Source organism: Globicephala melas, chromosome 7 (genome assembly GCF_963455315.2).
Source record: "Globicephala melas chromosome 7, mGloMel1.2, whole genome shotgun sequence".
Taxonomy (NCBI): Eukaryota; Metazoa; Chordata; class Mammalia; order Artiodactyla; family Delphinidae; genus Globicephala; species Globicephala melas.
The window spans coordinates 1,258,920-1,270,342 of record NC_083320.1 but is presented as its reverse complement, the minus strand read 5'-3'; the positions used below and the strand labels follow the sequence as shown (position 1 = coordinate 1,270,342).

At 57.8% G+C, this 11,423-nt stretch overlaps 1 protein-coding gene across 1 annotated transcript; it reads right to left on the bottom strand.

The window, feature by feature from the left end:
• Nucleotides 1-3,317: 3,317 nt before the first annotated feature.
• On the bottom strand, nt 3,318-8,086 carry COPS9 (COP9 signalosome subunit 9). The gene is made up of 3 exons (XM_030857685.3): nt 7,953-8,086; nt 5,943-6,015; nt 3,318-3,587 (listed from the first exon to the last, which is right to left on the bottom strand). Exons 1-3 carry the CDS (start codon nt 8,013-8,015, stop codon nt 3,550-3,552), a joined length of 174 nt encoding a protein of 57 aa, XP_030713545.1. The 5' UTR covers nt 8,016-8,086; the 3' UTR covers nt 3,318-3,549.
• Between the last annotated feature and the right edge of the window lie 3,337 nt (nt 8,087-11,423).

Sequence of the window (11,423 nt, the reverse complement as noted above, 5' to 3'; positions counted from 1 at the left end):
GGGGGCCTCGCCCTCTGCCCCCTGCTGAGGCCCGAACTCTTGAGACCCAGGCTCCGAGAGCCAGTGGAAAGGCCCAGCGCCCGAAGGCCCACCTCTGGCCTCCTGAGGGACAAAGGAGCTTTTTATTTTAGCACACTTTTCTCAGCACTTTCTCATCTTGGCTCCAAGCAGAATTCACAGCAGTGAATTTTCTAAAGTCAATAACGTGGCTTCTTAAAAATGTGACTTGTTTGGAAGTGCCCCTAACCCGGCTGCTCAGAGTTCGTCCAAGAATCAGAGGCCCGTCGCCTCTCCCCGGCGGCTTCCCGAGCACCTTTCTACCCAACAAGCGGCCAGTGCAAAGGCTGACCGTGGGCCGAACGCTTTCCCTCCACCCGGGAAGAAGGAGAACTCTAAGGGCAGGGGGAGCAGATGGCTTCTTCAAAGGCCGTGACTGAAGCCCTCCAACAGCTCAAAGCATCAAAACAGTTCTATTCTCCGGTTACCTCCCCAAACCCAGATTCTCAAAAACCAAAGCGTGTAAAAGCCACGCGCTTGATCACGTGGCTTAGGAAGGGCTCCCTTCATGGAATCCCACCTTCCAAGAGCCCGCAGCTTCCCAAGGATCCACAACACCCCACCTTAGCAGATGATACTCTCCAGGTCCCCACCCCAGCTACCGAGCGGCGGCCCCCATGTGCACCCTCCCCCGGAGGAAAGGGCCTTCCCAATCCTGCGAGCTGTGAGTGGGCGCTGCCCTCCTGGCTCACAGCGAGAAGCGTGGACACTGCCGACGGGCCAGGGAGTGGGACGGACAGAGGGTGCGCCAATCAGAGGCCTTCCCGAGCGCTTGCTGCGGACCCTCAACCCCCAACGGGGTGGCGCTGGCAGCGGAACAGCAGGGCACCGTGGGAACCACACCTCCCGTGTGGATGAAGACCTCCTGGGCCAAGGAGCCAACAGGCGGGTGCGCCCGCAGGTGGCCTGAGCCCCGGGGCCCTCTGCTCGCCTGCCTTCCACAGCTTTCCGACAAATTCTTCTTCTTTCGCTTCCAAGGACTCCAATGCAGGATGCTTCCCTCCTGTCTCTTCTCCAGCCCCCAGGAGTCTCCCTCGCCTTCCGCCCATTCTTCTCCCGGTGGCCGCAGGCACTCCGGCCGGAGTCGTGCTTTGCCGTCCTCTGCTCTGCGGCCGGCTGGCGGCCGAGCTTGCGGGGGAAGGTAGCTCAGCTTCCCTCTGCCGTGGGCTTTCCAGACCGGCACGCAGGCCGATCCCTGTGACCCCGGCAGTTAGGAACAGAAAGTGAAAACCACGTGCTTTGTCACTGTGAGCGAAAACACACTACGGACAACGGCTAGAGTTTCCTCGTCAAAGGTATGAGCACCTCCTGAGGAAGCCACCGCTCCCCAAGGTGCCGGCCAAGCCACAGCGAGAGGAGGAAGAAGGGACACTGAACCGCGGCCTCACGGTACTGAGGAAGCTGCGAGGGTTCTGTGAAAGCAAAGGAGGCCTAGAGCCTAGCGCGTAAGCAGAGGCCTGAGAGTGCAAAAGACCCGCGCGCGCACACACACACACACACACACACACCCACACACACACACACACACACAGCTGACGTTCACTGAGCACCAGACTGGTCTGAAACTCTGAGGCCAACACGGAGCCCGCTGGGGTCCTACAGCCGCGGCCTGGCAGGGACAGGCCAGCTCCTCACCCGGGCCCGCGGCAGCCCTTCCTTTGCCTGGGCTGCTTCCTCCCTGCTGAAGACCACAGACCCTGAACCAGAAGGCACCGCGGGGACCAAGGGCTGTGTCTACCAACGAGGAACAGAGGCCTGAGGCAGGGGAGCTGATGGGGCACGACCACTGCTCCTCGGTGACATGCTCGACGCAGGGACAACTCGGGGCGCCACCGGCCTGAGCTGTCACCACGCCCTTAACACGGTGAAGTGCAAGCCCCGAAGGGCCTCAACTGAGCCGGCTGCAGGGCAACCACCTGCTGGCTAAGGACTCACCCAAATGCCCAGGTGCTCCCCACAGAGCCTTCCGGGCCTGCTCTGAGGAGCCCGCTGAGGAAACGTAGCTGCCTGTGACTTGACCTCGAGGACAAGCAGATGTCTCTCCCTGAGGTCAGGCCGTGCAGCTCGCCTGGAGGCCCTGTCACTCTGGCTGCAGATCTGAGCTGTGAGTCTGACACAGATGTAGCCCCGAATCCCGACACAGGGCGGGGCTTCAAATGAAGGGTGTTCCCAGTTTCTCCCAAGCTGGTCTTCCCAGGGTCGCTGCCCTCGTGTCAGCCCCTTGAGCCGCGCTAGATGACTGGCCCTCCCTCCCGGGGGCCGGGAGCTCCATCAGGACGGGCCTGCTAAGTGGCAGAAGCCCACTCGGCACTCATGAGAAAACAGGCAGAGGGAACGTCTCGTTCTGTTTAAAATCTCACCTGGTCTTCGGTGAAATGTCTTTCATAACCAGGCCATCGAGGTGCTCCGTTCGGCAGTTCTCACGGGGAAGGTCAGCACGTCCCAACTCATCTAAGTGGCTCTGCTCGACTCTGAGCTGTGGGGACTGTTGAAGCCATGTGCCCTGGGCCTTTCCTTATCGAAGGAACATTCTTCACTTCGAGACTGATACGAAATAGTAATCTTAGTGTTTACAGCCATTACCAATGGCTGAGCTGGGCCAGCAAGAAACCCCCCGCAGGTGCTGCGCCCTCCTTTGAGGTGGACCAGCGCACGCGTTTCTCAGGTAGGGGGCGCCTCCTCCAGAGCCGTTATCGACTTGCCCTGCTTCTTCCAGCCTCAGCTGTGGGGGCAGCAGCTGCTCTGACGCTAGGGGGGGAAACACGCAGCTACATGTGCCTCCGGGGAGGGGTGGGACCCGAGCAAGGTCTCACAGGCACTTCCAGGAGCCGGCCTGCACCGCTTACGGGTCTAACACAAACACCACGTTAGCAACCGCGAGCTGTCAGAATTACTCAAGGCCACAGAGCAAAAAGTGCACCATGTGGGGCTTCCCTGGTGGCGCAGTGGTTGACAGGCCGCCTGCCGATGCAGGGGACACGGGTTCGTGCCCCGGTCCGGGAAGATCCCACGTGTCGCGGAGCGGCTGGGCCCGTGGGCCGCGGCCGTTGGGCCTGCGCGTCCGGAGCCTGTGCTCCGCAACGGGAGAAGCCACAGCAGTGAGAGGCCCGCGTACCGCAAAAACAAAAAGTGCACCATGTACTTCTATGCTGAGACCTGTTTCTCTTAGCATGGAACACAGGCATGCATGTACACGTATGCACACGGAGACGTCTAGGGATTGTAATATTCACTCAAAAATGCAAGCATTAAAATCACCCTGCAAGTAATAACATCACTTTTTTAATTGAAGTTAAGGACAAAAGGCGGTCACATTCAGAGATTAACAGGCTTCATCCAGATGGTTAAAACTATCTCTTCCTTCTTTGTTAACCATCTCCGAATTTCAAGTGATTTCCACAAGTTCTCCAGAACCATCTAAAACTGTCCTTTGAGGCGATCCACCACACCACGGCATGGCAAAGCCTGAGCAAACGCACCGCCGGACATACCTCACTGGATATCATCGTCATCAAAGAGATCTTCAAAATCTACAAAATGAACAAAATCACACATTGATGGGGCACACGAGGTCTACAGCTGAGGAAATAACTATAAAATGAGGTATATGGTCATTCAAAACTAGAGAGAAAACAGTGAACAATCTGATAAAGGACTTTTCCCAGGACAGGTTCTCAATTTTATCAATTTTATCCAACCGGGGCTCATACGGTCCAAAGGGACAGCAGTCCAGAGTGCACCTTTACTCTTGTTTCTATTTAGATGACAATCTTAAGAAAATGCACGAGGGCGTGTTCTGGACCACGTGGGCGACCCCTCACAGCCGTGACTGCGTGCCCGTGAGTACGGCCAGGGCTCTGCTCTCCCCAACGCTGCGTGGAGGGCAGGGGAGGCGGGCTGAAGCTGCCTGCGGCTCCCAGCCGTGAGCAGGAAACTGCAGAGCTGGGGGGAGAAAGGCGGTGGAGGGACAGAGCCCCGTGAGAACGACTCCCTTTAAGAGAGTCTGACCTATAGTTAAGCTTGAGAAACACAGCCTGATCCCCATTCCCACTAGAAGAAACGCCAGAAATTCACAGCGCACTGCATCCTGCGAGGGGGTCAAAGCCAAACTCATGGTTATTTGTCCTTCTGTTTACTTCTTTGTATATTTTCTACATCCCCACCACGGGTTATGTGTTACTTTCACAAGAAGAGAAAAAGCCACTCACGTGTACCGTGCACTGAGAATGTGCAGAGTAAACGAAGAGCCATTAGGAGGACGGGTTGGTCCCCACACCCCTGCTCCCCGGGGAAAGGCACCCAGGCACCTCCTGCCCCGCCCCGCCCCGCCCCCCGGACGGCCCCACCGGTGCCCGTCTCTGCCACCGCCTGGCCTGGCCTGTGGTCCCGCAGCTCCGCCACTCTCCCCCTGCGCCCACCTGTCTGGGCTCTCGCCCCGAGCCGTCCCGGCCCACCCCGTCTAGCGCTCCCATTCTGTAAAAGTGAGTGAGCAGAGCGAACCTCGCTCGGGGTTTGAACTCCACTGCCTAGGGGACGACAGGCCATCAAAACCTATCTGTTCAATCATGAGTGAAAAGGACTACGGACAAGTCCTTCCAAAGGCCACTCGGCTTCCTCGCGGGAACGGCTTCCGGCACACCTGGGCCGTCACAACCTGCCGGGCGGCGTCTGCTCGCCTGCGCCCCTTCTCCTCCCTGCCGGACTCGGACTCGGAGGGAGAAGCGCCCTCGTCCGCTCCCGTGCTCACCTGGCCTGGCGGCCTGGGTCCTTCTCACAGGTGCTCTGTCAGAATTAAAGGGCTGTAGGTGGAAATCAGCCAACTGTCTCTAAGCCCCGGGCTGGCAGAGGAGGAGGGGGGCTTGCAAGGAGACCCTCAAAGTGTGAGTGGATCGTGCCATACTGGGGACCACACACCCCTACCCGGGTGAGGTCCTAGCGGCGGCTCTGCACCCCGTGCTCCCCACACCTGCTCCCCCGGAGAACTTAACAAACGTCACCCCCCTCAGTCCTGCGGGGACGCTGCCTGGGGAGAGCAGCTGGGCTCCCCGGGAAGGCTGCCCTCATGCAGCAGGCTGGCTTCTCTCGTTAGGCAACAACACCTGAAAAGCAGCCAGAAAAAGCAACACGGGCTCGGGCGCCAGAGAGGTTCGGGGCCCCTGAAAACCAACATGGCAAGGCAACATCCTGACCGCCACTAACTAGTGACGAAAGTTCTCTGTAGTGGCAGGCACCCTGGATGACAGACGGACGATAAGAGATAAAATACCACTTTACTCTCCTAAGAAAGCGATCTTGTGTTTCTTATGATTTAACCTTTGGTAGGGATGAATATACTCTATAGGAACAAGGCCTTAAGAAACCAGAAGGGGACACGAGAAGGACCCCCTCAAACGTATATGAAGACTTCCTATAAAGTTAGTTTCTCACTGTTTATTTGGTAAAACTCCACCCATGTTCCTGAAGCTAGCATTAAGCCCTTACATGCGAGTAGCTCCCGGTGTCAGAGAAAAGGGGCGGAGAAGAGCAGGAGTGTGGCTGCCACTCTGCACAGGCAGAGCCCAGGGGACAGGAACCCAGTGGCGAACAGGGAGAGGAAAGCAAACCAGCCATCGCGAGAGAGGGGAGACGAGAAAGCCAGATGGACCAGACCCTGCTACAGTTTCAGTGTCCAAGTGCACGTTCATGGCTCAAACTCAACAACTGGAACATAAGACTGGAAGCTTTTTTCCCTCCTGAAAAACAGGGCTGCGTGGCGTTCCAAGAATGGCACAGGATCTGGCCTTTACTGGTCTACGATCCAAGTCACTCATGTCACGAAGTTGCTCCACTGCATAACTTGCAGAAGAAACAGATTAAAACCGGCCAGCCAATCCCAGCGTCCTTACCATTAAAAAAGTCTGCGTGAACTGCCTTTTCATTGGCCGCCAAGTCCATCAGGAGCCCGGTGCTGCCTCCTGCCTGGGGAGGGAAAGGAAAGCTCATGGCAGCGGGGTTTTCCGAGAGAACGAGTGGTGTAAGTGCCACGCAGGCTCCACACCACTCCTGGGCACAAAGTGTCCAGGTCGGAGACAACATTTAGTCCAGGGGAAGGGAGGGAGCGCGCGCAGGGCTGGGGAGGCGGCATTCCAAGGAATTACGGCGAGGGTCCCCTCGGGTCGGACGTCCTCGACTCCTCTCGCCTTTTCCGTAGAGTCCTGCCGCTGCCCCAAACAGCAGCACTGCTGCGCACACCTGGACAAGAGGCCCCGAGTGCGCGCAAGACTGAGCCTGACCACTGCTCTGCTCTGGACTGCTTCTGAGAGTTAAACCATTTCCCCTGAGAAACCGACCTGCTGACCTGGGGTTCTGGGGAGGGGGGCGGGGCCATCACGGGCCTTCCCACTGCCACCACTCAACGGTGGCAGTGAAACAACGCCACAACCAAAGCTGGGCAACGTGGCGAGGATTCTGAGCCTCTTTTAGAGTCACATGGTGACAGCCAGAGCAGAGGCCTCTGGTGGCAGCACCCTGGACGGCTGGCCCACAGGCCCGCTGCCACCCTGACTCCCGACCGCCCCCAGGCTGTCTGCCCTGCCTCTTGCTGGCTCAAAGGGCAGAGCACCTCCCGTGCTCCCTTAGCAGCGGGGACTCTCAGAGCCTTCCTTCCTTCCTCAGGCGCCCTCCTGCCCCGTCCCCACAGGAAGCTGTGCGGATTCTACCTGTGACACAGCTGCTGAGTTTGCGCCTACCTCCCTCTGGAGGCACTGCCTTCATTCAGACCCTCCTCGCGCCCCCTGTCCCCCTGTTTGTACTGCCCCACTCTCTCACCCCAAACCCTCCAGAGCGACGGCGCCACGAACCAGTCAGAGCCGTCACTCCGCACCTTAAAGCCCTCCAGCGACTCCACGCTTGCCTAAAGTAGCGCCTGGAGCACAGGGCTGAGAAGCAGGGGGTGAGTGCAGGTGCCTCGGGACTGCGGTGCAGAGGGCCCACCTGTCCCAGGACGGCTACAGGCCATGCACCATCTGCCCCCCAACCCCGCCTGCCCGGCTCCATCCCATTCCCGCTCTCTCAGGCACGACCTGCCCTCACCTAGACCCTGCAGGCCTCGCTCCCGATCCCGCCAGGCCTCGCCCCTACCTGCGCCCCAGCGCGCCGCCAGCATCTGGCTGCAGCCAGCTGCTCTCCTAAGCCTTTGCTGGGCCACCCCAAAGCCCAAGGGCTTCTAGCAACCCGCACCGCCTTTTGATGCACTAAGAATTGGCACCCAGCGTCTCTCTGTGCTCCCGGGACGCCCAGGAGCACACAGAATGGGTCTGTCCCCCCTGAGGTTTGACAAGGAGAAATCGAGGTCTGGACCCCGCGAAGCCGGCCTGACACTCCGAGCACACACCACCAACACCAGACAGGAACGCCCTGTGCCCAGAGCATGGGGTGACACAACCACCCTGCGCAACTGCCCCGCGCGGAGCACAGACCTGCCAGGCGCCCCTCTCCCCCGCTCCGCGGGCTGGCGGCCGCTTCTTTTCCAAGGGCCGTTGGTCAGCCGAGCTCTCGTCTCCCCTCCTCCCAGACGGGGACTCGCCCCCGCCGCGCCACAGCACGCCATCCCGGCCGGGGCCTACCTCCTCCCCAGCACCTGGCACGAGCTCAACCCCGTCCCCGGGGTCCCCACCAATCGCTCCTGCGGGGCTCCAGGCCGCAGGCACCGACGCTCACCGCAACCCCGGCCCGTAGCCATCCCGGCCGCCACCTCACTGGGTTCCCGGAGGCCCCATTCTCTCGCCCGAGGTAGGAACCGCCGGGACGGCGAGCGCGCCCGCGCAGACCGCCGCCTTCTCTCGCCCCAGACCCGGCCCGCGCCCGACAGCTGGCCTTGGCTCCGCTCCCGCCCGGCCCGGCGCCGCCCGCCTTACCTCGTCCAGATCCACGTAGGGCCCCGCACCCTCGGGAAACATCTCGTCCACCGCCGGCTTCATCTCCGCCTGCAGCTCCGGCGTCCCCGAGCCACTTCCGGCCCGCTGAGTCCCTCTTCCGGTGCAAGCCCCGCCTTGGCAAGTCTAGACTCGAGAGGACGGCCGACTCTATGGTTTCCTCTCTCCACCATCTGGCAGGTCTAGCCGCCGGAGGACCTTCCACGCTATGGTCCCCTCCTCCATTAGTCGGGGCGGGCAGGACTGGCCTGGTTGGGGCTGGGGTGGGCGGGGTCTCCGCGTGGCTGCCGGCACGCAAGGGAAGCCGTGACTTCACCGCGGCCACAGACAGTTTGGACCTAAGGGCCTGACACTGACAGGTGCCCAGGAAATACCCATTAAAGAGTATGCGTGGGTAACAGAGTAAAAAGGCAACCCACAGAATGGGAGAAGATATTTGCAAACCATATATCTGATAAGGGATTAATATACAGAATGTACAGAGGACTCCTAAAATTCAACAACAGAAAACAAGGAGTCCGATTAAAAAATCAGCAAAGGACTGGAATAGACATTTATCCAAAGAAGATTTATAACTGGCCAATAAACCTATGAAAAGATGTTCAATATCACTGATCATCAGAGAAAGACAAACCAAACCACAATGAGATACCACCCCACATCCATCGGCATGGCTACTGTCAAAACCCCAGAAAATACCAAATGTTAGCAAGGATGTGGGGAAATTGGAACCCTTGTGCGCTCTTGGTTGGAATGTAAAATGGTGCGGCTATTGTAGAAAACAGTACGGAGGTTCCTCGAAAGTGAAACATAGATTTACCGTATGGTCCAGGATTCCACCCTAGGCATAAACCCAAAAGAACTGACAGCAGAGTCTCGAAGAGGTATTTGTACACCCACGTTCACAGCAACATTTTTCACAATGGCTAAAATGTGAAAGAACTCGGGTAGGTATCCATCAACATTTCAATGGTTGAGCAAAATGTGGTCCATCCACACAGTAGAATATTATTCAGCCTTTAAAAGGAAGGAAATTCTAACGGCTGCTCCAATGTGGATGAACCTTGAGGACATTATGCTTAGTGAAATCTCCAAAGACAAATACCGTATGATTCCGCTTACATGAGGTACGCAGAGTAATCAGATTCATAGAGACAGAAAGTAGAATGGGGCCGGGGGAGGGGGAGGGGGAGTTAGTGCTTAATGAGGAGATGGATGATGATGGTTGCATAACAATGTGAATGCACTTAATGCCTCTCAAAAATAGTTAAGATAGGGCTTCCCTGGTGGCGCAGTGGTTGAGAGTCCGCCTGCCCGTGCAGGGGACACGGGTTCATGCCCCGGTCCGGGAGGATCCCACATGCCGTGGAGCGGCCGGGCTCGTGAGCCATGGCTGCTGAGCCTGCGCGTCTGGAGCCTGTGCTCCGCAACGGGAGAGGCCGCAACAGTGAGAGGCCCACGTACAGCAAAAAAAAAAAAAAAAAAAAGTTAAGGTAGTAAATGTTCCATTGTATGCATTTTATCATAAGTTTTTAAAAAGAATGTGAATGAGAGAGAAGTGAGGGCAGGAGGGAGAGGGGAAGGGATGGTGGGGAAGGAGAGCATGAGATATCTGAGCTAGACTTTTAGAAGTAGGTAGGCTTGGGGGCTAAGCTGCCAGAGAAGTGGGGGTGGGGGGGAGGGGGAAGGGAGGGTGGTTCCAGGGAGACGGGAATTGAGCCTAGATTGAGCAGGGATTGTGGCCCCGGGTCAGGCGTGGGTGGACAGCGCAGGGCCAAGGGAGAAGGGAAAGTGACTGGCCGGGTGGGTGAGCCTCCAATGTCACCATGACACGAGTCACCCCAAGTGCCCGAGGGAAAGTCAGACCAGTGAAGCCTGAGTCCGTGGTACCAGCCAACTCCCCTTCTGAGTCGTTTCAAAGCACAGGGACCCCCATTCCTGTGGAGGGGTGAGGTCTCCAGGAGAGCGGGGCACAGAGTCCGCCCCAGGGGACACATGTTTATGTTTATGGAGGAGCAGAAGCAGGGCAGTGATGTCACAGGGGTGGAAGGACAGGGTAGGCTTGGGGGACCCCCAGAGCACCAGGGGATTGGGCTTGTCGCTGGGTGATCACATCCAGACCATATCCTTTGAGAGTGAAAGGGACCCTATTGGTGACTGCTCCAGGACAGCAGGTGTGAACAAAGAATGTCGCAGGCCGTATCAGTAAACAAAGGATGTTGAGGCCGTCAGGCCCTTAGCCTCTCAGCCTCTGCAGCGGCTCCCACTGTGCACCCTGAGGGGATTCAGGATGGAGGGAAGTAGGATCCTGGCCCGCAGGAGAGTTCAGGTGCATATCAAAGGAGTAATTTCAGTGAGCCCAGATGCTTGCATCTTCCCGTACAAAGAAAAGCACTAAATTCATTAACTTGAGATGTCTGGTTTTCTTTAATTAGCAGGAATCTTTTGATGTCCCAACTACCTAGTCTTTTTTGGCAAAAACTATAGATCCTGGCTCCTCCCTTCCCTTTTCAGGACCCTGAGATCTGAGAGGCTGTCTCCTGAGCTTAAGTCCTCAGTATGTCTGCCAAATAAAACATAATTCTCAACTTCTAGGTTGTGCGTTTTTTTCAGTCGACAGGGGCATTGACTGCTGGGCACAGAGGGCGTGTGGCCCCCCAGGCCATCAGCGGCGAGGCAGGGATGAGAAGACAGTGGCTGCCAGTGGTGCTTGTTGGTAGCAAGCATTGAGGGGTGAAGCCAGCTGAGGACATGGGGCAGGAATTGGAGGGGTCCCCCGCCACCAGGTCTGACTGTGAAGGGAAACCAAGAGGGGTGCACAGAAGGGAAATGGAGCTGTGTGTGCTCAGGTGAACAGAGAGGGTCCTGAATGGGGAGCCAGGTGTCCCCGGGGCCACAGGGCAGGCGGGTAGGGCGTCTGCTGAGGGTTGCTTGAGGGTGGGGTTTTCTTCTTCTGAGAACAGGAGGGCAGCTGGGACTTTGAAGACACGCAATAATGCAGCTATGTGTCTTGGGTGGTCATGGGTGTGTCCAAGAGGGGACACAGCTCTGGCCAGGGCACCCCAGGGGCTTCCCCGGGAGGCGCACGGGAGGCAGTCCTTCGGGCACTTTGGAGGGGCATCTGGAGCCGTCATTCTCCAATGCTTGACGTAACTGGGTGCATGAAAATCCGAGTGGCATGTAAATGACCACACACACGCAAACACACACGCACGCACATGAATTAACACACAGGTCAGCACCATGTCCAGGGGGTGAGGGTGCCTTTCGTCTGGTACGTTTGGTCAAGGCCCAGCTGCCACAAGTGGACTCTCATGGGAGTCGGGACTTTGTGTGTGTGTGTGTGTGTGTGTGTGTGTGTGTGTGTGTATGTGTGTGTGTGTGTGTGTGTGTGTGTGTGTGTGTGCAGTTAATTTACAGAAATCAAACTCAGACCAGCTCAAGGGGGAAAAG